A 27871-nucleotide genomic window follows, 5' to 3' on the forward strand; every position below is an offset into this window, starting at 1 on the left:
ACCTCTTTTTGTCTCTCATTTCCCAGAGGCAGCCACCTGCACAGTGCTGCAAGGAAAGGCCGGGGCTCCCAGCACTGCCCACGGAGGGCAAAATGCTGGGGGCCGAGTCCCGAGGGCAGACCTCGCACCACTACCTCCATGTCAGCATGGTTTGTGAATCCCTGCTCTCAGCACACGTTGGTTTGCTTCAGAGCCGATTCTACCTGCATGATTACAGGCTGTTGCTTCGCCCGCTTTGACAGATAAGAGGCAAGTACGCACACGACCGTGCTGCTGCAACTGCATCCGCCCAGCAGGGAGGCATTCACGTTATTAAGGTAGTGCATCTGGGGTGTGTAGGTGAGGCCCTGCTTGCTTTGCAAACCTAACTGCTAAGTCACGTAGATGCCTTCGGACGTGTGAGCCTTGCCCGTGCTCTGTGGGGCAGAGGCAGGAGGAGCGAAGTGCTGGGTGGGACGAGCTTTGGGCTTTGCTCTTGCCCCGGGGTTCTCCTGCCCGGGGCTTCCCACTCACCCCGTGGGGCACCGAAGTTGGCAGGATCCCTGCGTGAGGGCACCTGCTTACGTGGTCCTTGTTGAGGGGAAACACCAGCTCGACGTCCACATCCCTATTTATGGCACTGGGAGCTGGGATTAAGAGTCCCGTGTAATCCTATTGAATTCAGCCATGCCTTTAGGTCTCTAATCCCTCCCAAATTGCCCGCCGTCTCCCAGAGAAGATCCGCACAGGTGGGGTCACAGGGGCCAGGCTGACTTCAGTCGCCAGGGGAGCGGGGAGGGCTCAGACCCAGCTGAGCCAGGGTTCCCCTGGGGGCTGCCCCATTGCTCCCCCTCCCTGCTCTCCCCACCCTTTAGCCCCATCTCCAGCAGCTCGACACCATCCCACACAGGGACTGCAGCGAGCTCGTTCCTGGTGCCTCCCTGCGAGCCCTCAGTGCCTGCAGGATGAAACCGTCCAAGCACGGTGCAGCACCCGGGCACCACCAGCTCCTGCCAGCAAAACCCTCCCAGGGCTGTGCTCTGGGGTGACACCGTGCCTGCTGCCCAGGCCATGCTCCCACTGGCACCGCTCCCTCCTCGACATGCAGGGACAAATCCCACCCCACCAGGGCAGTCTCCTGTCACCCCAGCCCCTGGGCATTGCCACAATGGGGCCACCAACCCAGCCATCCCCCCTCAGCACCCCTTTTGCCCCAGCCACCCTCAGGACGAGGGCTTCCCACCCCCGTGTCCCATAGGAAGGGGACACCGTGCATCCCTCCTGCAAACCACGAGCTGGAGCTGCCACCTGCGAGGACGTCTTCCCAGGGGGGACCCCGGTGTGCGGGGACATCTGGGACAGAGGCTGGAGGTGGTGGAGCTGCTGAGGACTGTGCCGGCCACAAGGGCCTCCGGGGCCACCGGGGCCATTGTGACCACTGTGGTGTCACCGGGGTGGTGGCTCCCGGGCGAGGGGTGCCCAGGCTGAGCAGGGTGCGGAGGAGCGGAGGATCACGGGGGCTCAGCCATGGGATTTGGGATGGTGCCTGCTGCAGCTGCTCCCATCCAGCCACAGGCTGCTCTGCTGGCCCTTAAACGTGCTCTGCTGCCACCGAAACGTGGCCCTGGTGGCACGGACCTGCTCTCCCTAGAGACACGAGCTGTTTCTCCGCGTGTGCTTCTCCTCCCACCTCCTCCCTCCCTCCTTCGGGGCCCAGCGGGGGAGCCTGGCTGCACCAGCACCTCGCGCCCCTGCGAAGGCGGCACGGGGAGATCTGCATCTGCAGGGCGCAGCTCCGCACGCTGATGCCAAGGCAGATTGTTCTGGGCTGTTTGCCTGTGCGAGGATCAAAGACAGCCCCACGCTGCGGGGTGTTACGTCACAGCAGCGCTCACAAGGCTGTTTCTGTGCCACAAAATCAGCTGGAAAGGGCAAACGCCGTGGAAGTGGCTGAGCAGGAGCGCAGCTGTGTGCAGGGAGCGTGGAGTGAACGCTGAGGCGTTCTGCAGGAGGGTGAAGCACACAAAGGGGGCGGTCTGTGTTTATTAGCGGCAGGCCGAGGATAAAGAGCAAAATTTTCCACCTGGAACAAGTACAAGGGAGTGTGCATGAGCGCTCACAGACTTGTTCAGCTGCTTGTGTTCACTGGGATAATAAATGCACCTCAAAGCGCACATCCCTTCATGTTGCAAGGAACATGTTTTGTGATGGTCCCCACCCAGGTGAGGCACACGTAGGGTCACTGCCCCGACCTCACAGGTGCTGCTCTGGAGCCCCCTCCTCTGCTCTGCTCTGCAGCAATGAAGAAGTACCAGAGACCAGTGCCGGGCTCAAATGTTGCCGTTTGACTTCCTCAGCACTTGCACCTTTTGCTCTCCCGCTTTAGTATTCACGTGGCCCCCGTCTCTGGGGTGCAGGAATGCCCTGGTAGGGAGCTGAACCATCCTTTCCCACTGCCGCACAGCCCCTTTGAAGCCCCTGCAGTGCAGCAACATTTTGTGGAACAGCTTTGTGCAGAGGCCCAGGCTTTCTCATTCCACACAACTTTATTGGCTTCTCTTCTCAGAACAGTTCCTCTTCCCCTTCCCCTTTTCCTTGACTTTCTTTGTCTCTCTGTATACCCTGCGCAGTTTGTTCAGTCAAGCATTGTAAATATCAGCCAGCACGTGTGCCCTGCGTATCTTGCAGAGATATTGTGTCCTTCGCTCTTAACATACAAGCTTTTCTTTTTGCCCATCAGCAGGTGGAATGAAACTGCTCTTTCCGGTACTGCGTGGCTCCTTCGTCCCATCTGGTTTCTGCTTTCAAGAGGTGCCAGGGAATCTGCTTTAAATGTCTGGGGCTCATGTGACGGGGCTCCTGCGGAGAGCTGGCCGGGCTCTCTCCAGCACCGCGCTCCCAGGAGGAAAGTTTCGCAGTCTCCATCCCTCTACCGCCTGTACCTGCGGGCAGGGCTGTGCTTTTTGCTGGGATGCTGGCTAAAACACGACTGCAGGGCCCCCGGCCTCGCTGCGGTGCTCGGGGCGTGCAGGAGCTGCGCTCACATGGATGTTTGCAGGTTGTTTCCGTTCCCTGCCCCAGCCTAAGCAGCAGTTAGGCTAACTGTCAGCGAGGGCGCGAGCCCCACTAATTATAGGCGAGTCCCAGCCCGGAGCCGTCCCAGCAGCAGCACCAGCAGGGAGGGCGCAGACTGCCCCCAGCTCCCAGCATCGCCGGTCTGGCTGGGTCTCGGCAAGACCTTTGGGGAGGCATCACCCCGAGCTGCAGCCAAAGGGCCCACGAGGTTCCAGCTCCCTTTCCCTTCCCTGTTTGCCCATCAAGTTGATTTGCTTCACTCGGGTGCTGCCTGTCCATGGCAGTCGGGGTTGGTTCCCTTTTACAGCAGTACGTGCCTGTTGGCGTTCCCGGGCGCCTCGTGGCTGGAGAAGATTGTGAGAAGCGTGATTTCAAAATGTGATTAAATGAGAAATGCTTCTCACTGGAAAAGAAACTACAGCATTTTGACCCTCAAAATGCAGTGGAAGTAGAAATAAACGTAAGGCAGGAGGACCTTACCCTAAAGCCATGCTTCAGAGTTAACGTTTTGATGGCTGTTGGGGGTTTAAAGTTCCCGAAAATCCCAGCATTTGTTATTAACCGAGGTTACTCATTAACTCTCGGTTTTTATTTGTGTGACAGGAAATTGGTGACACTTCCTTTTGTACCTGACACAAAAAAAAAAAAAAAAAAAAAAAACTGGGGTCAAGTCCCCGTCTTTAGGCTTTGGTACCAGGAAAGGAGGCTCGCAGTGTGGAGGCCGGGGGCTTTACTGCCTGGCAGGGCACCTCCGAACAGCTCTGTGCCGTTTGCTTTCCAGCATGCAGCAGAGCAAAGGGATCGCACTGCTGCTGCCCCAACCCTGGCCATCATCTCCTTGTACCGCCTGCAGGGCCCAGACAGGGGTTTGTGGTCCCAATGCCACACAAAGGGGCAGGTGGAAAGGTTTGGGGCTGGAGAGCCCAGCCCTTGGGGCACGACTGCCGCAGCGGGCGGATGACCAAATCCAGGAGGCAGCAGGAGAAAGATGGGAAACCACCACCTGTAAAGGCTCAGTGCTCCACCAACTTGCAAAGTCCCGATTTTTTTTTGCCATCAGACTTTCATCACACCTTGTTGAGGCATCAGACTTTGGGCAGCCTCCCCCCGGGGAGGTGGAGGTCACCTCTCGGTGATGCTCCCCGGGAACCTCCGGACCCCTCGGCGCTCCCGAGAGGAAAGCTCCGGCCGGGCCCGGGCTGCCCGGGGGAGGCTGCTCGGGGGAGGCTGCTCGGGGGAGGCCACGGAGCCTCCGGCCGGGGTGCGCCCGGTGCTGCGGAGGCACCTGGGCAGAAGGAGGGGCCGGAGGTGGGGCCAGGTGGGCCCGGCCCGCTCCGCTCCGCTCCGCTCCTGCCGCCCCGCTGCCTCCCTCGCAGCGGCGCGGCCCCGGAGCCGCTCGGTGGCCGTCCCTTCGCCATGAAGAAGCACCACTCCGTGCAGGGCACCTTCAGCCGCCTCTTCGGCAAGAAGCACGGCGCCGCCGCCGCCACCACCACCTCGCTCTTCGCCACCAACCCGCCCTGGATCTTCACCCAGGAGGTCACCTCCGACAGCGCGGGCGGCACCGGTCAGTGCCCGTGGAGGGGAGAGCTGGGGAAGGGGGAAGATGCGGGGGGCACGGGGGGACGGCGGCGGCCCCGGCCCTTCGAGCTTCGTCCCTCGGGGAGGCTGCGGGAGGCGCCGGCACGGCCGCTGGGGGCCGCCCCCGCGCCCCGACGGTGCGGAGCGGGGAGGTGCGGAGCGGGGCAGGGGGTGCGGAGCGGGGTGCAGGGGGTGCGGAAAGGTGCGGAGCTCGTTGTTGGCTCCCGAGCTGCCCCTCGGAGGGCTCCAGGCGAGGCGAGCGGAGGCCGGCGTGCTGCCGGGGTTTATTTGCGCTCTCCGTGGGTTTGAGTGCAATGCCGTGCCCTGCAGGCTCGTGTAGGAGGGAGCCGAGTTAGCAGCCAGGTAGATAAGGGAGAGCCGTCTGTGGACCAAGCTGGGTGGCTGCGAGGTTCCAGCAGGAGCTGCCAAGGCTCCAAAGTGGGAGCGAGTGTGGGGCAAAGCGGCGTCCCGCTGCCATCGAGGGGTGGGGACACCCCAAAGGGCGGCTGGAGGAGCTGAGGTTCAGTGAGAACACGATGGGGGAGTCCCACACAACTCTTGCACACAGAAAAAAAACCTGCTGGTTTCTAACTGTCGTAAACCTGAGAAGAACTCCAGCTTCCCTCTGATGTGGTTTGGATTAGAAAAAAAAAAAAAAAAAAGGAAAGAAAAAGTCGCTGTGTCTGCTTATTACAAGATTGATTTCCGTGTCTGCAATTGCAGTACAAAGGCATTCCTTTCAGGTGTAGGGAGCTGCTGTGGGGATCAACTTGCAAAGTAAAAGCCAGGAGTCTTTGAAATCAAGTGTAAATAAGGGCCACTGAATCACTCCTTAACATCCTCTTGGCGTTTATGCCATTAATTTCATTTATATGGGGTAGTGTGACACACGCGGGCTGAGTGACCACGCTCAGCGCAGCGTGTGCTGAGGTGCGTGCTCATGGTGAGGAGTGGCGTGCCCACAGCCCGGCGGGCCCAGGGGCAGGTTTTAGGGCATCCTCAACTCTTCCGTCGTACCCACTGAAGTCCCATCCCAGGCCCTGTCTCTTGAATATTTGCCGCATAGTTTCATGCCATTGTTGCTGCCAAAAGGAGTCCACTGGCTGTGCTAATCCCCACCTTAGTTTTTCATACAGAGTAAACAGAAGTTAGGCAACGTGCGATGGGTGTAGGTTTGCATGTCACTGACTCAGAGATTCCTGAATATAGTGACTGATGCCGCCTCCTCGCTGCGAGCCGTGGATACCCCGGTGTCAGACGGGCTGCGCCTACTCCAGGTGATGCAACCCTGGAGCAGGAAGGAGTTCCACTGCATGTGCTGCAAATTGCTTATTTTATTTCCCATGACCGAGAGGACACAAATATCTTCAGAACAGGCTGAACACCAGAAAGCAGCCAAAGCACAGTCAGGGCCAGCCGCTTCCGACAGCCTGCGAAGGAAGGTGCGTTTGTTTCCTGAGCCTCCTTCCAGGAAAGGAAGCTGGCGGAGCAAGGTCTTGCTGGTGACAGGCTCTCAGCAGGCAAGTCCTGTTTATCTAGCAAAGAAAACACAACTACAAGCACTTCATTTTACTTTAATTAAATGCATTCAGGTTAGAGATGCTTAGTAATCTAGGATCAAAGACCTTGTGATCTTTAATCCAGTTTCTCACTGAGTTTACTTACTCAGTGACTTATTTAATAGAAAATTCTTGTTATTTCAAGTGTCTGAACTCTGCCTCTGCTCAACGAAGCTGTCTGAATCCAAATTCTCATGTTGCATTGGCCTTATTTCTTGCTGGCTACTTGCTGAATGTGGGGTCACCCAAGGGGTTATGCAAAACTAGCAATAATAATTATTTGCTGGCATCTCAGGGATCCGGGCAGCTTCTCCTCTGTCACTTGGGCCCCTTACAGGCCGGGAGGTTGTAAGCTGTTGGTAGGACTACTATCACCAAAGCACCACAGGTTAGTGTTTTTTCAGGTGAAGAAAATGCCCCTGTTGTAAAGATGCCCTTGTGAGAGAGGTTTTGGATCATGACTGACCGCAAGGACAGCGGCAGGATGATGGACGCTGCTGGAATTCTGCCAGGGTAACTTGTGGTGTACTGGATGGGAGAAAGGAAAAGCTCGCATGCTTGCTAGGCTAGGTGTTATGTCTCAAGGCTATTTTGGATTCATTCACCCCTCCGGAGCCTGGGGTAGCTCATGTCCAGCCCTAGCATGGTCAAGTTCCTCATTGCAGGTGTTTGTACAAGTGCTTTTCTTCTGCAGGGATGCACATAAACGTTTGCCCTTCCCTTTTGCCATTAAACTAAGGGCAAAGCTTCATTTCCTTGGAAGCTTCTTGCCTGATCTCTGCTGGTCCGCAGAGGGCAGAGACTTAGAGAGAGCTTCTTGTAGTCTGATGAGAGGAAGACCAAGGGGCTCTGTAACATCTGTTTGAGGCGTTTGAGTTTGTTTTAGCTGGAGAGGTGCTCGTGTAATGATCTCTGCATTGTCGTGTGAGACCACATGTCATCCATCCGAACCCCAGTTGGATCTGCTTTGATTAATTTATTATTATTTTAGAGAAAAGCTGCTGTGCCTTCTGGCCTCCTCTACCTGTCTGCAATGCCTGTTCTCTCCATCTTGCTTGCTTTAAGGTTATCACATCCGAGCAGGGGGTGGCAGCACGGGGGGGACTCAGGCTGGGCAGGGGGTTCAGGCGGCTGTTGGGACCATCTCGGTCACCGAGGCAGGCAGGGCAGGTGGCTCCTCTTGCGCGAGCACTGCCTGGAGATTTGGGAGGCTTGGGTGATGGTGATGAGCCTGTGCGGGGCTTATGCAACCCTCGCTCTTCTGCTCCTCAGCCTTCAACCTCCGTACAGGACTTGACAGAAACCATTTCTGCGCTTCACACCTTGGCACGGGAGTTTGAGCACTGCGCTTCCAAATTGCTTAAGGAGGGAAAAAAAATGTGTTTACTTCTCAGAGTCAGTGTCTTGGAGTGGAGGGGTTGGCTGTCTGCTGCCTCCTCTCTCTGAAACAGCTATTGAAATCTGCTAGGTGGGAACGCTGCGGCTGAGTTTTCTCCCTGCTCACAGCCGTTTTGCATGCTTTCCCCCTCCTTTCTCAAACCCTTGTGCTGTAATTTGGTCTCCTTAGCTGCGAATTATTTGTGTATCTCCTTCCAGCCAAGGTGGGGTTTACATGCTTCAGTGCTTCTGCTTGTTAATTCATGCTGTTAATCAGACACAAAGAACGTAATTAAAGTAATTTTATGAGCTTTATTCACCGTCAGAAATAAACCAGCCCAAAAGGCGTGGCTGAAGGTAAAAGCACAGGGCTGGGAACCTGGAGGACCTGATAGCTTCCCCTGCTCGTGACGCCAGGGCTCTGCGACAGCCTTTCTGCCGCAGTTTCTCCATTCGTGGTGGCATTTAATGGAAAGACGCTCCCAGCCTTTCTTTGTAGGGCAGGAGTCTGAAAGTGTTATGGCAAGCATGATCTGTCCTCCAGTGCCAGTCGCATCGGAGGCCAGACGAACTGCTCCAGCATGCAGAAGGATGCTGTGGGCGATGTGATGTCCCCCGCATCTCCCTGCCACTGCCCTCAGCACCCGTCCTGCTGGCAGAAAAACACACAAGGGGCAGAAAGAAAACTTTCTGGGGGAGCCCATGTCCATCTCTGTGTCCCAGAGATGTCCCAGCAAGACGTTGTCATCCACCTGAGTCCCAAGGGACTGTGCTGCTGCCAGCGGGCAGCCAGGCTCGGGCTCATGCCCGCTGTCCCTCCCTGCTGTGCAGGTGTCGGGGTCGTGCTGTCGTGATGGGGCCAAGAAAAGAACCCGTAATTAGCTCTGTGCTTTGATGCAGCTGCTCTGTCCACAGGCAGCAGCTCCTGGTTTGGTGTGGGCTCCTGGCTTCGGCCTCCCCCCAGTACCAGCTGCTGACAAATGAGACAAAATAAATTAAATAAAATCCTGCCCGTATTTAGAGGCTGTTGTGTCATCTCTGGACAGCCACGGTCCTGGGGGCTGGAGCCTCACCATCATGTAAAGAGCTGATCTGTTTGCTCCTAAAGTGTTTTCCTTCCCCAAACCTAACCTGGGTGGGGAGTGAATTGAATGCTTGTGCTGACTTCTGACTCTCCTGAGGTAAATTTAATTTAGTTGCTATTAGAAATAAGCCTTTCAGAGGGACTTGGCCTGCCCCGTGCTATTTCAAGCCCAGCATTGGGAGCTCCGGGAAGGTTCTTGCTGTTGCAGGGTGTCAGGGCTGCCCAGCTGGGTCCTGCTTCCTGAAACGAGTGTTGTCCAGCACTTTTCCCGATTGCCTTGAACACAGTGCTGCTGCTGACAGCCTTCTCTTCCCCTCAGGTGATGTGATCGAAGTGTATTATGGCGATAATCGCTTCGGGACGATGACCGACTCTGGAACAGCAACACTCAAGCCTCGTCCGAGAGTCCGGCCGCTGCTGACTTTCTTACCTCTGGTGAGTACCAGGCTCACTGCTGAGGTTGGCTACAGCAGAGCTCGTAGCTGGTGCCCAGAGCCTGCTGGTTTGGCTGCTTCTCTCACCCTCTACTTGGGGGAAGAAAACAAATGAAAAGCCAAACCACTCTATAATGATGGTGGATACAAGGGATTAACAGGTGATCCAAGTTCAGGATTTGTGTTGGATGTAGGTGAGGTACTTGGGTGAGAAACGTGTTATCAAACTTGTATTTTCAATTAAAAATATCGCTGAGCACGTAGGTGATAGAACTGGCTCACGCTGCATTTTTTGTAAGCACTATTGGCAGCCTTTCTCTGGATCAGGCATGCTGCTGGATGGAGCAGATAGCAGAGCTGTCACGTTTTTGGCATAGGAGCGAGGAGGCGATGCAGCAGGTGTCTGTGCAGAGGCTGATTGCCCGCACCAGCTCCAGATACACTTCATTCTGGTGGGAGACCAGGGAGCGTTAAATGTAAGCAACTCTCTGGCTCTGTTGCAATTCCTCTGAACAACAGGGAGACCAAAACCCCTGACACAATGACTCCTAACTGCCTGCTCCTTTCTAGGACCCTCAAAATGTAAGTTCTCCCTTAATAAACTTTACAGGAAATCTTGTCCAACACACGGAACACCCTCCTGTGAGTCTCCTCTGTCTCATAACAAACAGTAGGCATGAATGTCAAATATCACAAGCTCAGCAACCATGCGAACTGGGGAGTGGGTGAGGTTGCATTTTTTCCTTACTCTGTAAGAAGCTCAGCTTCTGCAGAGACCCTGTCGCTCCCTCTGTGACTCTCCAGAGGCCGACAGGGAGGAAAGATCTGCAAGTCCTTGCCAGATGGAGTTAACCCCAAGACAACATCTTCGTGTGTGGCTTGTTGAGCTTGCAGTGGTTGAGGTCGCGTACCTGATGAGCTCTGACGGCGAGCATCAAAGCACCACGAGCGTGCGCCAGGAGGCGAAGGCAGCCGCTGGCAGCGAGCAGGCGATGCGGAGCTCCACCGAGGGCGAGGCTGGGAGTGGGAGCAGGATGGGGGTTTGCTGCCGTGGTTTCTAGGTTTCGCTCTCTGCATCAGAGCAGCTGTGGGCGGCTGTCACACCTGTGTTATCAGGACATGCTGGTGAACCTTTACGTGGTTGTTGGACTGTTTTTCCCAGTCTCTGGGTGGGCGAAACAGCTCTGAGCAGAGCTACCAGTGCTCCAGCAGCAGCTGGACGTGGAGACCACAGCAGTGAGCACCAACACAGCTGGACCTGGAGCTGTCTTTAACCCAGCTGAGATCCCCCCCCGCTGTCTCCAAAAGCCACAGGTGCTTGCTGCTGGCTTCGATGCTCTGCTGCCAAGCTTTTCTCCAGTGGAACTCACCTTTCTGAAGGTTTTATCTCATGAAGACCACAGGGAAGTGCATGACTGCTCAGAGGTGTTCTGGAAAGGGCAACAGCTAAACCTGAAGTGATGCACGCAGGTCACTGAAGACAGTAAAACACTTAAAATCCCTTTGTCTTGACAAGTAAATCCTCTCTGAGCAGGGGATGTTTTCCTTGTACATCCTCATCCTTTTAGAGCCGTCATCACCTACAGCAGCACATGGGCTGGTCTGCTGTCAGCCAGCTACAATTAGCAGTTCGTGGGGTTGTGCAGGTGTCATTTGGAGGACAATTGTGGGGGTTATACATCAATTTGAGTGCATAATTAGCAAGTTACAAAGGTTATGGGCACAAAGGGGTTGTGCCTTCTGTGATGCCTTCCAAAAGACCACAGCAGGTGAAAGAAATCTTGTGTGAGCTGGGTTGAGTAGGAGTGGTGCTTGAGAAACTCCTGGTATTGCTGACTTCAGTGTGTGACCGTGCTGGGACTGGGTTTTTGCAGAGCACAGCTGGGCTCTGGCATCTTCTCAGAGCTTCCAAATGTTTTACTAGTGGAAATGAATGTGTTTCTGGACCTAACAGCACACATGGAGTAAGTACTCAGGGCCGTCACCCTGGCAGTGGTGTTTGCCTGCAGCCTTCAAAGGCACAGCTGGCGCTGGGGGGGTTCCCCACAATGGCCCTTCTGAGGGTCCCTCTCACCCTGCTCCTTTTCCAAGAGTACCATGTTTAACTGAGGAAATCAGTAGGTGTAAGCCACGTTTTTTAAGGACCAGTCCGTGTTGGACATTTGCATTATTTTGATTAGGTTTGATTCTGATTTGTCTTGGCACAGACGCTTCTGCTGCCACATCCGTCTTGGCGCTGGGCTGTAGTGCAGCCACCAGGCTGTTCTCCTGCCTTAACCCCTTCTTTCCATCCCACCTCTCCGTGTTCCCCAGCGAGGGGCAGCTGTGGCACATTCATGGGGGGTGCGAGCCAGGGCGATGCGGTGCCTCGGCCATGGGCACCTGGCAGCTCTTCTGCTGCCTGCCCCCAGCAGCGAGCTGCCCTGCGGGGCACTGGCTGTCCCTCAGGACAGTGTCCCCTTCCCCTGGGCACAGGACAGCGTCCCCTTTCCCTTTCCCCATTCCCTGTGGCTTCCTGGGAGCTGCAGGTGAGGGCAGAGCTTTAGCAGCCTGCGGGACTAAATTCCTTTGGTTAACCACCAGATGTCCCAGGCTCTGCTTCAAAACAAAGAGTTTGGAGGTAGCTGTCCACGTTTGGGGAAATGCTTGGCCTTTTTAAGATGCCCAAGATGTAAGGCAGTTATATTTTGGTGCCTTTTTAAGGAATGGCCTCAAACCCTAGCTCATGTAATATATGGGGAGCGTGGGCTTCCAGGGGAAGTCCATGGGAAGGACTGGGGACGGTAAGGACAGGCAATCTCTTTCACTGAGGGCAAGGGATATCTGTTTCAGGGATTCCTGGTCATCCCAGTGAAAGCTCACCCCAGCGGGATCCTCAGCACACCCAAATCCAATCTGAGCACCGCTGACTGGAAATGCAGGTTCCTGCTGCACCACCCACCAGAGGCAGCAGCCAGCTCTGAATCAGCTGGAGCTTTGCTGAGCTGGTCGCGCCCCTAGCAAACACAAGAGGAAAATAATCTTTCTGGTCATCTCTCAAGGCTGGCAGCGTACTGGAGATGCTTTCCATTTTAGAAGCCAGCTTATGACATGGAGATGGGTGGTTTTTTTTTTTTGAGATGCTGAGCTTTAGCAACTGCAACAGAAATTTTTAGTGTGAAACAGGCTCGCCCGGTTTGTAGGACCTGCTGAAATGACATGTCCAAAACTACTCATCTATGACGTGTGGACTTTGTTTCCTCCAATTTTGCATAGAACTCTTCCGTCTGCTGTTCCTTTTCTACTCCCATCCAAATGTATGATGCATACATTGATTTTAATTCAGGTCAAATGAGTGCTCAGACGTTTTTGTTTCTCTCTAAATGAGCAGGTATCCTCAGGGTGCTCCCAAGACTGGCAGCAATGAATTTTCACAGCAAATGGAAACTGCTGGGCTTTTTTTGTGTGGCTTTTGGTATCTCATTGCACTGGACAATTTCATCCTCAGATCTTGAAGTGCCTCTGTTGCCCTTTATCTTCCCTCCGGCTTTCAGATGAACCTAAGGATCTCTCCCCTGCGTCGTTCTGTGTGTTTAGGAACAGTAAGGAGGTCTTAGATGAGGTTGTAAGGCTCACCTCGTTTATTTTGCCACTAACTGATCAGTCTTTATGCTTTAGCAGACCTTGGCTTCTCCACCAACGTGAAGTTGCCTGATCAGTTGTGCAATCCCGTGAGCTGTGCATTCCCATTCACTCTCTCCAGGCTGATCTATAACTGGCTCACTCACTTGTGGTTATAGAGGATCTTTGGTAATCTGCAAGGTGCAAGGCTTTGCAAGCAAAGCATGTGTATTTTCTTCTTATTTTATGGTAGTGGGTAGGGGGGTCCCAGGGCCCTTCTGAAGGAACTCTGGCTGCTGCTGCTGCTAAAGTCAGCCCTGCCCCAGCAGCTCTCACGTTCCTGAACTCCTTACACCCAGTGCGGTGTGTAATGTTAACGTGCTGGTTACACTGAGCTTAACCTTTGATCAAGGAGACTTTGGAATCCTACAGCAATCTCCTGTAAAAATAGTGCTAATACCAGTGAAAGGCAAAGGGCACCGGCTTGATTATTATCTAGGCTTTTGTGTACAGAAAACCAGCGCACAGCCGTGGTGCAGACTGACTGTAGGATGTTTCCTTTGCACAACGGGCTGTTAACAGCTAATGCAAACAGCTGCCTGGGGTGAGGAGCAGTGTAACAGGGCTGGCCCTGCGAGGACGGAGCCAATGCTGAACGGTGTGTCCCTGACTGCTGCCCAGGGGCCTGGGAGCTCCTCATATTTCCTCACTCTGGTCTCTCCCATCGCTGGTATGTGAAAGCCCAGTCAACTGCTTCGGTCACTTACGTCTGCACTGACAGCCTGATTCAGCATCAGTTTGTGTTTTGGACGTGGGCGCGTTAGTGTACGTTTCGTGAGCAGCTCCAATCCCTCTGCGGAGCAGTCTCAGCAGTGAGTCACTGGAGGAAAGAGGAGAGGCTTTCTGCTTTTGGCAGGTGTATGAGGCAGGAGCCCTGGTCAGCACTCTAGGTGAGTCAACATGCCTTGAATATCTCACAGTGGGTGGTTATAATTATCTAAACTGCCCTAGCTGTAAGCATCCTCACAAATGTGTAGGCTGCTAAATTGCATGGTCCTCTACCAGCTAAATGCACTGCTGAATTTTCAGCCTGAATGCTAAGGGAGTAATTGAGAGTGAAACAAACCACACAAGTAGCAGTTTTCCCCAGACTGTTCAGATATGCTGGTGCCAGAGTTTCCCAAAAACCTGGAAGCCTTTCTGCAACTTCAGTGACTGTGGTGTGTACGTGACTGTGGCAGAGGCTGTCAGCGCTTGCTGGAGAGTAATACCCACAAAACCAGTGGGAGCTATTAAAATTGGCTTGGTCTGTGAATGGTGAGAAACTAATCCTGCTGATCCCACGCTGTGGAGCTCTAGGCTTGGATGTGAAACAGCCATCCTCCTGTACAGCCTGTCTGTACCTGACTAGCGTGGGGAATTGTGTCCCTGTGGTTTGTGTAACCTTTATTGCTTTCCTTGTCCCCTTGAACAGTGTCAACAGCAGCCATTGCAGTACCTCGTGTCCAGGAAATGGCACTGCATCCCGTCAGGCTCCTGTTTGCTGAGATGAATTACCAGCCACGCATCCTACTGCCCTTTGTTCTAATACCCTGGGCACCAAACTAACAGCTCTGTTTTCTCAACTATCGCAGAATGCCCAGGAATCCCACGGGGTGGCTGTGCCAACGCCGTCAGTGCCAGAAGACTTTGAAGAAAAAGCAGCTCTTGGTAAGGGATCTTCTCTGTTAAGAGAAGATATGTTCAGCAGTGCCCTGCCCTTGGGCTCAGGGGATCCTGTAAAGGAAGCGTGCATGTACCACTCTCTGGAGCAGACAGTCTGGTCATGAGATTTTTAATGCTAAAATCAAGCCTGCTATTAATAACTTTTTGAAGTTCTTGAAAATGAATTCATTTCTATGGGGTGAGGCATAGTGGCTGTTACAGTTGAGCAAGCTTCAGACAGCTGTTGAGAAAAATAAACCGGCTTCCTAGGAGGGTGGCTGGCCAGAGGCAATTCTGGGCTTCGTGGTGCTGATGGAGAAGGTGTTCATGCCACCGTGCTCTTGCTCTTCCTTGCAGGCCCTGGCTCCCAGATCAATGGGAACTACCGAATGTACAGCTCGGTGGGGGACCTGCGCCCACAGGCTCTTGACGGGGATGAGCTGGATGAAGACATCCCTCCACCACCATCAGTACCCCCTCCGCCTCCACCAACAGCACGGGCCCCCTCGCCACCGCTTCCAGCCTCACCAGCCCTACAGCCTCCTGAAATGCGGCCGCCTTCACCACCGCTGCCACCGCCTGAGACGGTGCCGCCACCTCCTGCCATGGCACCTCCACCACCCCCAGCCTCCACCCTGTCCTCCCCTGGCATGCTGTCCCCTCCAGACTTCATCCCACCGGCCCCACCACTCTCCAAGGCCCCCGTGCCCTTCACCAATGGCATCTCCAAGTGGAAGTCTGAGACTGTGCTGAACACGAGGCAGGCGGACGCCGAGGGACCACTCCACACCACTGAGGCCCAGGTGCCGGCTGCCCCCAGCCCGAAGGAGAGCCTGCAGCCCCCCAAGCAGTGCCCCGAGCCTCATCTCACCTTCCCCAGGTCCTTCAAGGTGCCTCCTCCAGCCCCGGCACGGTCCTCCTCCATCCCCGTGCAGGAGAACCGGCCCGCCCGTCAGGAGCCCTTCTCCAGGCAGCCCCATGCCCGGCCTCCCCTCCCGCCATGCTTCACCATAAGACCTGCAGCCAAGGCTCACGCAGGAGAAGCCAAGGAAAGAAATCCCCCTCTGAGACAGCCCCTCACCAAGATGGCTGTGCCGACCCCTCCACCGCTGAGCCCCAAGCCGGGTCCAGAGATCATCGGCCGGTCCCCGCTGCCCAGCTCAGAGTCAGAGAAGAGTCCCCAGCCAAAAACCGCCAACAAAGACTCTCCTCCGAAACCCGAAGTTCTGACTGCGAATGACCTGGAGCTGCCTCCTCCGGATTACCCGACCTCTGAGGACAGCTGGAAGGATGCCGGCAACCTGAGCAGGCTGCAGCACGAGCTCTCGGCCCTGCTGCGCTCCCCCAGGAGGGAGGAGAGGCAGACGGAGGTGCCAGCAGCTCCCCGGCCCGCAGGCGGCAGCACCAACCATGCTGGCAACCATGTGCCTGGCCCCAATGGGCCCCACCTCACTGAGCCTCCCAGGAAGATCTTGCCATTACCCACGGGAGGGGAGAAGGAGAGGAAGGAGGGGCCTGGCAGCCCCCCCAGTGCCATGGGCAGCCCCCCCAGTGAGGCACAACCAGCTCCCGAGAGCAACCCAGCCGTGCAGCCCCGCAGTGTGATGAAAATCAGGAACGAGCTGGAAGCCGTGTTCTCCCTGAAGAAAGAAAGAAAGCCTGCTCTGGGGCTTGCTGGTCAGAAGCAGGGCCCTGAGGATGGGGGCAGCACCCCGCATTTGCGGCTGAGCCCCCCTGACCCGGGTGATGCAGTGCTGCCAAAACCAGCCCCAAGCCTGCTCCCAGCACCGAGCCTGCTCCCAGCACCGGTGGTGGCTGCTGCCGAGGAGCTGACAAGGCAGGAGGAACATCCCGTTCCTGTCACCCCTGCTGCTGACAAGGCCACGGAGAGCTCGACCACTGCTCCCAAGTCCCCTGACAGCAGCGTGAGTGCCCCAGAGCCGCCTCAGAAGCCAGAGGAGGAGCCCCCCGCTCCCACTCCCCCATCGCCCCCCATCTCCCCAGCCCCGCAGCCTGGTGCTGCCATCTTCCAGTACAAAGTGCACCGGGCTGGGGCTGGCTCGGCCGAGCCTCCCTGCCCCAAAAACTCATCCAGCAGCCCCCCAGGAGCCTCGGGCCCGGGGGAGGAGGAGGTGCTGATCCACCCCGTGACGGGTGAGCGGGTGGAGCGGGGCTCCCCCATGGCGCTGCTGCTGGCAGCCCGGCAGCGTGCGCAGCGGGGGCGGCTGGGCAGCGAGGCGGGGGGCCCACCGCGGGCAAAGCCACCCCCCAAACTCGGCAGTGCCGCGTCAGACACCACCTCCACCACCAGCTTCTACCGCCATGAGTCCAGGCCCTACTCCTTCACTGTGGTGCCCCGGCCCCTGTCAGGGACAGGACAGAGCAAGCCGCCCTCCTTCTCCAGCTCCTCGGAGCAGGGACGGGTGGTGGGCGAGGGGCAGCCCCCCGGGCACCAGAGGGCCACTGCCTCCAGCCTGCTGCGGGGCCTCCTGGAGTCGGGTCAGCCGAAACGCCCCGAGCCTCCCCGCTCTGCCATGCCCAGGGACGACGAGGAGGAGGAGAAGAACGGGGAGATGACGCTGGACTACGCCATCATCCCGCCACCCCCTGAGTTCAGCAACGAGGCGGATGAGGCTGACGGGATCCCCCAGAGCCGGGAGGGGAACCGCAAGTGCCCCAGCTTCCCCGACTGCAGCCGGGGCTCAGAGGCACCACGGTACTTCAGGTGGCCCGGCTACGGCCGTGGCTACAACTACGGGAACAGACAGGAGCCTGTGGAGCAGAGCAGGAGGAACAGCGACCTGACGCCCCACTATCCAGATTACAGTGGCTCTGCTGGCTACTTTGGCCGTGGTCCAAACAGCCGCCCGCTCATCAAAAAGCGGCTCTACGTCTCGGAGCCTGAACGCTCCTACCCCAGGGCAGCTGCCCGGGGTGCGGGCGCACTCTCATCCTACGGCCCTGGGGCATACAGCTCCTCGGCTGGGGAGGGGCCTCGCCGCCTGGGCTCTGCCCACCGGAATGGCCCCACCAGCACGCAGGGCAGGCGGACATCCATCGATTCGGCTGGGAAAGCCGGGCCGTACGGCGGTGCTGACACCAAGTACAAGGCGCAGAATGGGGATTTCTCGGCAGCCGGCAGGTAGGTGCCTCCCTGAGCTGGCCTCCCATTGGTGCTTGGAGGGCTTGTGTGGTGTGGCTGGGCAGTGTGGGTTGTTCTAACAGCCCTGGACCAGGACCAAAGGATGGCTTTGGTCTTGCTCCATGGCTGTTATAAAGACCCTAGGGAAACTGGCATGAAAGCACCACTTTGGGTCACCCACCACAAGCAGTGGAGAAAAGAGCTTTGCAAGTGGCTTTTGCTCCACCAGCTCTGCGGTGGGGATGTAATGGCATCACGGTGGCCATGCTGATCACAAGCAAACACAGACGTGGGTGAGGGGCTATTGGGGGCCTGCTTGCAGAGGAGAATGAAAGTTTTCCTGCTCTGATACAAAAGCACAGTTATTTGGAATAAAGATGCGGGATTTCCTTGGCTTTCAGTGACTTTCCCTGTTGTCTTCCCTCCAGACCTGCCCACGGCAGCTCACAGTACAGCGGACCCACCAACACCTTCACGGTCAGACCCGGGACACGGCAGCCTATCTCCTACGCCTACCAGAGTGGTCACCGGTAGGCTTGTCCGTGGGGCTGCTCTGCCACCTTCATCCTTCAGCTGGCAAGAGCTGAAGAGGTGCCTCAGTGGCTCACCTCCCTGGGCACCAGGGACAGTCCCAACCCAGCCAGCAAATGAATGCACTGCTTGAAACTACAGAGGGTGAAGGCAGAGAGCAAATCTGGGACTTGAACTCTTCTCAAAAGACTGTCATGGAGAGTAGTTACTACAGAGGACCGGCTGCTGTTTGTGAGCAAACGTGTTTTTCCTTCTCTTCCTATTCTCCCGGTATTATTTTCAAAATTGCAGTTTGTTAGGTCTTCTAAGAAAGTGAAAGGGCCTAAAGAGTCTTAGTTCTCTTTAAAGAGCATCACCACTGGAGAGACTGTTTTCAGTTTTGTTTTTTTAATTGGTTTAAATGCAATGTGCTTGGGAGTGGGGAGAAAACAACTGGGAGATATACATAATGGAAGCAAGCTGCTGTATATCTAAATCTAGGGGAATTAAAATAAGAATGTGAGGTCAATTGGATAGAAATAGTTTAGGATGACTAGATCACCACCTCCCTCAATAGCCTTAAGCAAATCAGTTATACCGGTGCCTTAAAAACAGCTTGGTGCCTTAAAAACAGCTCGTGGCTCTCTGTGCCTATCCCCAGGAGCTGGGCTCAGCAGCTCCACAAAGGTCTGAGCCCCCTTCCCCTGGGTGTGACCACAGGGGTCAGCAGCTTTGGGAGCGTGGGGCCTTGCTTTCCTGTTCCTTTTGGTCACTGCAAATGCTTCTGTTGCTAATTAGTCATCGTGGAAGGCTGAGGCTGGACTGGATGGCTGTAAAGCACTCCGGCAATACAAGACATTCAGCAATTCTTTTCCTTTGTCAGAGGTGGTGGGTATTAGTGACTCAACAGAATGGTACCGATGGGGCTTTCTTCCAGGATTACTTTGCCGCGTAATACCCACATAAACCCCACCTCTACAAGCTAAGCCACTTAGTTCTTATAAACTTTTTGTTTTTGGCTTTGTTTGATTTCGGGGACTGATAAGCTAAATTTGGGTAGTTGTAAAGTATTTGACACTCCTGGGTGTGAAATGTCTCCAGTGACATACCTGAGGGACCTGTCTCCAGCTATTCCCATCAGCACATTGTGAACACTTGTCTGGGTGTTGAGTGTGCGTGCAAGCCTGTCTGCTTCTGCGGATCTGTCTGAAGGAGCTAGCGATGGCCATGCTGTGCCATGGGATAGAATAATCTGAAAAGGTATCTCATGCTTCAGAGAGCAATGTGCTCTCACTGTAACTGACCAGGTTTTGAATAGCTAACCTCCGGAACTTAGGAACAAATACAATCTTCCTCATAGGTAAACTTGCTGAAAATCACTGTAAGATAGGTGTAAAAAACTTGTAGAGAGTATTTTCTAATCACTGATAAACTAAAAGCACTTTGAGACATTAGTCTACTTTTATTGAAAGCACTTTCTATTCTCAACATTACACAGTATCATTAGTTCCACTCAAGCTTACCTTGCATTGTGTTGCAAGCAGATTTTGCTCTACAATTTGACTCAAAACTCAGTGATATATTTTTCCCTCAGTGCAATTTTCAAAACAGTTATCTTCATTAATGTCACTTTGTTGACATTTGTTTTATATTATTCCCAACTCTACCTAATAATTTAACAGCTGTTTCAAATATTGCAGAGGCTTCAAAGTATTCTGAACTTTACTTTGCTGTGAATAAAATGAGAACACAAATACCATAATCAGTCTAATAGCTAATTCATAGGATGTTGTTATGCCAGTAAGTCACAGTGACTAGGAGTATTTCCAGACGTGCTCACTCCAGCTGGTACTGAAATAACACGGTTTAAATAACTGGATGTTCACTTGTGAAGAAAAGGAACTATGAAGTAGCCACCTGGGTGTTTAAGTGTACCAGTGTCATGCAGAATAGCCATTTGCCCTCCTCCCCCCTTCCCGGTGAGGAAGTTTCCCATGTGAGGAGCATCTTGAGAATTCTTCTTTATCTATGGAAGTAGAGCTGTGATCATGTTTGCGTAGCTTCAGGGCTGTGTTTTACTATCGGATGGAATTTCACCACTTTCACCTAAAACAAAGCTTCGCTGATAATACTGCAACCTGATCTAGAGGTTTGCACAACGAGGAGTTACAACTGCAAAATTAATTCCTAAAATTAGTTTAAATGTAAACAGTTGTTGGGAGACTTTGGTCTATATTAAATTCACACAAACAGTCTCTGGACAATCTTCCCCCTCTTACAAACTTTCCTAAATCTGAACATAGCCCCAGCAAAAGTTTCTCTTTTTTTTTTTTTTTTTTTTCCAGAGCAAAATGTGAAACTCCAACGTTGGCACTTAACTTTGAATTTCATGTTTACTATTTCACCCACACATACAATTCCTATGTAGTTGTAATAGGCACGGTGTTACACAGTGTGGAATGTCTTGTTTCTGGTAGCTGTGTATTTGTTTATATTAAATAGTAGAAGCCTGAGAATGTAAGTCAGTTTTATGTACTAGCCATTATTCATTCAAAGAACACCCATTCTGGGAATGCATGGTAGGCTAAGCTGTAATGAAATCAGGCAGGACTGTTCACAGTTGTAAAACTGGTTAACCAGAATGTCTGAAGCAGTGAAACTATTCTATTCTTCAGACACTTTGGGCTATCCCTGCTGCTTTTGAGTGCATTAGGAAAATACTAGAGTTTCAGTAACAACTAGACAGGCCAAGGCCACTGGGAACTGTTCACGTTACAAAGAAATCACTGTCAGGGCTGTTGACAGCCAAAGAAGTGTAAGAGTTAAATCTGTAACTCTGCCAGAACGGGGAAGAGCTCCCTCTTGCTTGCCCAGGTGATCTATGTGCTGTACCAAGTACCATTCCTGTTTCTCCTCCTTCTCCCCCAGCTGTTTCACTATGAAAACTTAGCAATAGAGGAGGAGGGAACTGAGGGGTATTAACAGAGCAAAGCAACCTACCTTACAGACCAGCCGTAGCACTAGAAGTTATCTTGACACCTGACAATGGAGTTCTTAACACTTCAACTCTCTCCTGAATTTGGTCATTCAAGTCTTGATACCACATAAATCATCCCCTACAGCCGTCTTCTCCTCAAAGTACCTGCTAATGTAGCATAACTGATAGCTTTACTTGTAAAGCCTTTGAACAAAGTCTCTTATTTATGAGTGCCATTGAAAACTAACCTTCTTGCATTAAATATGTCTGGATGTATTGTTTTATTACATGCAGTCTGACTCTTTTTAGTATACTATTGTCCATCTACTATTGAGATTTTTGCGTGTAGACTTAACAGGACAGGAAGAAGTCTCAAATTGGCCTCGGTAACAGTCTGAATTTCACCTTACCTAGGGCTTTGTCCAATTCCTACTTAGCAGCTGATACAAGACACTGTGGCAATTTAAGTGTTTCCAGAAGCCAGATCGAGGAAGGAACAGGCAGCTAGCCCTAGCTGCCCCTTTGCTTTGGAAACACCCCTCGCATCCAGCTGGTTAGGCAGGCTGAGAGCTTTTACACTTCAACCTGTGCTTCTATAAATAGCATCCTTGGTTTTGAACTTTTCATTAGTAACGCAACTTGCATATTTATTTGCAAGTCCTAACTAGAACGTTGTACTTAAAATTGAAAATGCAGCGTGAGTAATGCAAGCAACAACATAAAAGGCAGGCTTGCCTTCATAGTGGCTGACTCTCTCCACTCCTCCAAATTGTTTATTTGCATTCTCATCTCTTTAATCCAGGCCTGGCTACAGAACAAGGTTCTTCATTAGGGAAGCGTGCGATGTATCTTGAAGCTTTTACTGTGGCCACGAAGTATTAGTGTCCCTAAACCTGAACAGCGTGTAAAGTGGCCTGGGCAGTGTTAGCATACCACAAAACCCACAGAATTCTCCAATTCCTTTGCAGATAGTTTACAAGTCAACAAGCATTGATGTGGTGGTGTCAGTGTTTCTGCTGTGCTGCCTGCATGCTGGTGGGACTATTTAACATGGCCTTGCTGGCTCCTCGTGATTATAGCCTTGCTAAGCTAACACAGCAGGTTAGTGACTGCTAGATAAACTGTTGCTCTTCCGTGCTTCTCTTAACGTGGTGAAAAAGACAAGTGGTAAAATGGGTAATGCTCTAAAGGAAGGTGCAAACTTTTGACTACTGTCACGCTGGCAGCTGCTGCCCTCCCGTGGCAGAACACAAAGCTTCACCCAGATTTGCAGGATGCTGAAGCATTTTGTGCTACCACTCTGACAAAGTCTTTAAGCAGTTGTACCAGAACAGGATTAAGCAATAACCTTTTGTCCGTATGGTTTTCACCTTGAACCACTATGCTTATTTTTGCCATGGACAGTAGTGGTGTACCCACTGCATGACAATTCGAGGAACTCATGTGGTTTAACACTTGATACTGGGAACTTGTTTCTTTTAGCCATGGTGTTTCCACCATGGAAACACTACTTGCATTAAATAGCAACGTGGTGCATGTTTATTTAAGAACCGTTGCAGCTTCAGGGCTGAAATCACTTCAGCTGTATCAGTGAGCTCAGCTAGCTCTTTAATATTATGGAAGTGGCCCAGTGAAACTTATAGCCAGTTATTAATGAACACTATGATTTATTTTAAAACTCTTCCATTGTTCTCAAAGACACCTTTTTCACAACCAGCACAAGACCTGTTTCAGTTTTTAATACACAATCAGAGATCTGTAACAGGTGTAACTTTTTCTTGTTAACTTTGCTTAGCTTGTTTAAGGGATAGTTTTGAGGGAACTTGTCAGTTTTCATAACCATTTATCTTTTCCTTACAATACACTGCTCTAGATCAGAAAGTTTGCTCTGTAACAGTTATGACAGTGGAACTCAATAAGGAGCAAAGTAAGCTTAAAAGAAGAAAAAGTACAGAGACTGAGAAAGCTTATTTGGCCTAAAAGTTAAGTTAGTTTGGCATGATTTGGATCAACAAAAGTAAAGGTTTATGGAGAGATGAGCCCATTTACAGTTTAGTGTCACTATCATTCTAAAGTAGCATTATTGTAACAGTATTTGTTATTTCATTAGCCAAGACCCACTTTTGTCTGCCTAGCAAGTATTAGTCTGGAGCAAGCCACAGCTAGAACAGTAGCAATGTGTGTAGAGCAAAGCGATTTATTTTCAGTTAAATATGTTCCAGGGAAACAGTTTAGTTTGGAAGATGAGTTATATTACCAAAAAAAAACAAAAAAAAAAAACACCTCTAAGGATTATGTGGAGTCCATCTCAGGGGATTACAGGAATGTTTCATCCTCTCAAGTCTCCAGCAAAAAAAAGTCACTAACTGCAAGTGCATGAGGAGTCTCGTTTATCACCAAATTTGATTACAGGAGCAAGCAAATGAAGACTGAACTCCTTAGTCCAGTTTTCCCCCTTAGGTAACTTTTTGTTCACAAGTCTTATCTTTGACTATGTTGCATTCAGCAGAGGAGCTGAAACATGGTGTCAAGCTACTAACTTCTCTTGGCTTTCAGCCCCTCTGGGCTGGCCTCAGCTTCAAGCCAATGGTTGAGCATTTACAGGTCCTGGTATTTCAGCATGTCATGCACCATCACAAAGCTGTTTAATTATAGGGCTGCAGCTGGGATCCTTGTCATACAGCGTACGCGACTCGTCACACCAAGCACTGGTATTCTGATACTAATGGAGAAGTACACAAATAGTGCTCACCATGGGATTATTCACAATAGTAGATAGCAAAAGCCAGCCTTCTGTGCTGCGTGCTGCACTAAGGACAACAGGGGAACCTTTCTGGCCTTAAATGCCAACACGTCTTCCTGCTCAGTTGGAAGGAAGTATTTACGCAGCAAACAGTTTGCTCAGGTAAGGCTTCTGCATCTACCTTAGTAAAGAGGTGTGGGTTTGTGTTTTGTTTTGTTTTGTTTTTTAAACCTCCCCAAATAATTTGTTTTTATTAGTCCAGTGGGTAGCTTGAAGAACCAAGGGAGGAATCAAGTCTTTTTGATTTAATTTTATTATACCTAATCCTATCTCCAAAACTCCTCTGTGCCTGAAGTCACTATTTTTTTCTGGGTAAAATACTGAAGTCTTATCACAGGTGAAGCCAACTCCTGAGGAGAGGGTAAAGGCTGGTTTGTAACTAAGTTATGCCTAATTCAAAATTACTACAAAAACCTTCTTAGTCACAAGCTTCAAGGCAGACACCAGTTCGTAACCAATCCAGTTCACAAACACCTTTGACTTCAGGGGAATCAAAGTAATGTCAGGAAGGAATTTAGACCGATGAGTTTATAAAACTATTCTTTTACACAGTTGACTCCAGAAGCTTCACCAGTTGGTATGGGGACAGTGTGATGTAAAACCTGATGATCCCATCCAACTGTAGTGAGCAAGGCATTATCTGAAGGAGACCACGATAAGCCTTTTACAAAGTCTCGATGAGAACGGTTTCTGAACCTGGAAAACACGAACACTCTATTAGCCATAAAGCACTGTCACTAAGAATTTATGGGCTTGTGCATTTCCTAACTGCTAGTTTGTTAGGATGATGCTCCCCAGTTTAAGGACTCTTTTCATCTTCCCTTCAGCATATAAACAATTAACTTAATGAGAAATCAGCATGACAAACAACCACGGTGAATACGCCCCTTTGGGTACTTACACCTCTGAAAGGTCTGAGTCCAGAACAGCTACTGAACAATCTTCACTAATTGAAGCCAGTAAGGGTGAACTAGAGGATAGAGATGAGACACAGTCAGAACAATCAAATACAAGAAACCTGTAAGGAAAGATGTGTCAGAAGTACATGTCTTAGCAAGCCAGACCCAGGTAAATTGAATTAAAAGACACCAAATCCTACGAATTTTTTTTTGTCAGGCTGTCAGTACACTATGCCAACAATGTGCTATTAGCATCAGAAAGCAAGCAAGCTCCTCAAGGTGAGGTGAGTGGAGGAAGAGAAATCCCTACGGTGAATTGGCCAATTCCAAATGCTACAAAAATGTTGTATGTTCACACATCTCCAAAACCAGACGTTATTCAGCTTACTCTGTTCTTCACTACTAATCCTCCTCTATAAAATGACCAAATCTAATAACCCCCTATGTTTTACTCTAAAAACCAATATGGCTTTCAAGGGTATGTAGTCACACGCTCTACACCAGTATCTCAGCCCGTACCTATGTGTAGAAAATGCAAACCCCGTGATACGTCGGGCATGCACAGTGGAGCTGAGGGCAGAATCAGGATTCTTTGTGTCTACTAGTGCAACTGTTCCATTTTCATCACCTTTAAAAGAGAAAGGGAGAATGAGGTTATTAGCAAAGCTGTCGTGAAAAAGAAGACCTTGATTTGTCTGGTGAAAGTTTAAGATCACTTCTTACCCAAAGCAAAGATGTCACTTTTCTGTGGATGCCACAGGACTGAGGTAGGGAGGTAATTACAGGCACTGCAAACTGTAAGTTAAGGAGGGTAAGTGTAAAGAGAGCAGTCAATACAAAGACATTCCTATCCTATCCCAGTTCGGGCTGCTACTGCACTAAGAAGTATTTAGAAGCTGATTTTACTCCTGTGATAGTGTCAGATTTCCTTAGGCCTTAATAGGCTTATGTGACCCAAGTAGTCAGGTCACTAGATTGAAGTTCGGCGGAGAACTTAGGCATAAAATAATTTATTTCTTCACAAAAAAACAAACAAACAAAACTAACAAACATACACAAGCAGTGACTGCATTCAGAAACATACCAATTCGAGTAGCTGGTTTGGGGCATCTGGTGTCCCAGAGTAACGTTCTGCCATCCTATAAATTCAAAGCAAGTAAGGTTTTTACAATGGTTTTGCAGCACGGGGTAGGCATAAACCCAGATTCATTGCAGTACTGCTACTGAGCCACACCCAAACCCACACTGTCTCTTCCCACGTTTAAAACGATGCTGACATTAACATCAAGTTAGCTCCTTCAGTCATCCCCAGGACAGAGCTAGGAACGCCCACATTTTAATACAAACCTGTACAGATCCGCTCGGTGCAACCACTGGAACATTTAAACAACACACGGAAATAGCTTAGAACACAACAGGTGGTTTTTCAATCAGTGCATTTGACTGCAAATAATTTAAAGTTAAATCTCATTTTTATCAGGTAGATTCATGCAGAGTTAGCTTTACCTCAGCACAGGACAGGAACACAGTGTCCTTACCAGGACAGGAAGCCACACATGTCACTGCATCGGAGTGAGCTACCAAAAGCACAGAAGGATAAAGAGCCTCAAAGACTGTACCCAGACTTCCCACACATTCCCAGCGCCCCATCACAGAACACAGACAAGGGAATGAGGCTCTCTGAAGGCACAGTGGTGTAATGGTTTATGCCCAGATCCAGGATAACTTCTAGTCAGTGATATCCTGAGTTACTGAGCATCCCAAGTTACTCCCTAGCAAACCGATGAGCTGCCAAACCCAACCACAGCCACCGCAGTTCCATCCCCGTGACAGGAACAAGTTTGAAGCCTCTCCAGACAAGAGGCCAGTTACAAATGGTTGGGGGGAGGAGGCCAAATGAACAAAACACAGCATCCACTGGCACCGGAGGTCACAGTATGACACCTCCAGAGATCTGTATTCTCTGGCGAGCTGGAGTTCAAAACAACACGGCTTTAATCACGCAAGCAGGTGCAAGAAGGAGATTTCAGTATAGAAGAGAGATTCTAGAACACACTTGGAGATGCAGACAAACGAGTCTCACAGCACAGCTTTGGCAGGGAGAAAAGAACAAGAGAAGGCAATATGCCCGTGCTGGGAACTCCACAGCCTGCTTCACCCGAGGTGACGGCACCAAGCGTGGCTTGGCCCCGGGGACGGGACCACGAGGAGCAGGCACTCACCTCTGTAGGAGTGCAGCACCGCCTGCTGCGGGAGGTCCCAGACTTTCACACTGCGGACGAGAGCAGCGGTCAGAGCCCAGCACCGCCGCCCGCTGAGGGGCAGGGAGGGGGCTGCGGGGGGGCACTCACCAGAAATCCTGCCCGCCGCTGACCGCCTGGGTGCTGCCGGCGAGCACGGCCACCGTCGTCACCATGTCGTCGTGCTCGTACTTGCAGAACTTGTTGACGATGAGGGTCTCGTTCTCGTCCAGCTCCCACAGCTCCACGGCACCTGGGGGGCACAGGGGGGACACAGGGGGGTACAAGGGGCAGCCCCCAACTCAATGGGGGACACCGGCGGGGTAAAGGGGAGGAAAAGGGGGGATGCCCCCAGGGTCTTACCGGAGTCGGAGGCCACCAGGATGCCCCTGTCGGCCACCCAGCACAGGTCGGCGACCCCCGCCTCAGTCTGGACGCCGGCGGTGCAGAAACCCTCGCTGGGGGCCCGCCGGGGGTCGGCGAACACCCAGAGGGAGCCGGCCCAGCAGCGGCCGCTCAGCCCCGAGGCTCCCAGCAGCAGGGCTCCGTCTGCGGGAGAAGCGGCTTCAGCACCCCCCGGCCCTATTCCCGATCCCATTCCCATCCCCGACCCCATTCCCGGTCCCGATCCCATTCCCGGTTTCCCCCCCACCCCCCCGCCGCCCACCTGCCCGGTAGTGCGCGCCGTCCAGGTGCCGCTCCATGCATGCGGGCGCGTTGGGCGGGATGTTCCACTCGGGGCCGGCCGCCTCCTGCTCCCCCTGCTGCTCCCCCTGCTGCTGCTCCCCGCCCGCGGGGGGCTCCGGGGGCGGCCCCTGCCCGGCCGGGCCCCGCTCCGGCCCCGGCCCCGGCTCCGCCATGGCCCCGCCGCCCCCACGTGTTCCCGCGCCCCGCGCGCGCGCCGCTG

The 27871-nt window shown here is 52.4% G+C and overlaps 2 protein-coding genes across 2 annotated transcripts; one reads left to right on the plus strand and one right to left on the minus strand.

Annotated features, from left to right (window-relative positions):
* Nucleotides 1-4470: 4470 nt before the first annotated feature.
* On the plus strand, nt 4471-18069 carry LOC311218926 (uncharacterized protein C6orf132; the record flags this gene model as incomplete). The annotated part of the gene is made up of 5 exons (XM_084301830.1): nt 4471-4621; nt 8975-9090; nt 14324-14399; nt 14751-17535; nt 17964-18069. 5 exons carry the CDS (start codon nt 4471-4473, stop codon nt 18067-18069), a joined length of 3234 nt encoding a protein of 1077 aa, XP_084157956.1.
* Nucleotides 18070-23201: 5132 nt separating this feature from the next.
* On the minus strand, nt 23202-27842 carry WDR77 (WD repeat domain 77). The gene is made up of 10 exons (XM_084301897.1): nt 27632-27842; nt 27328-27513; nt 27076-27217; nt 26947-26996; nt 26231-26301; nt 25809-25863; nt 25448-25519; nt 25244-25352; nt 24727-24795; nt 23202-24521 (listed from the first exon to the last, which is right to left on the minus strand). The coding sequence occupies exons 1-10, from the start codon at nt 27822-27824 to the stop codon at nt 24362-24364; spliced, it is 1107 nt and encodes a 368-aa protein (XP_084158023.1). The 5' UTR covers nt 27825-27842; the 3' UTR covers nt 23202-24361.
* Nucleotides 27843-27871: the final 29 nt, after the last annotated feature.

This window comes from Netta rufina, assembly GCF_964035555.1.
Source record: "Netta rufina genome assembly, chromosome: 26".
NCBI lineage: Eukaryota > Metazoa > Chordata > Aves > Anseriformes > Anatidae > Netta > Netta rufina.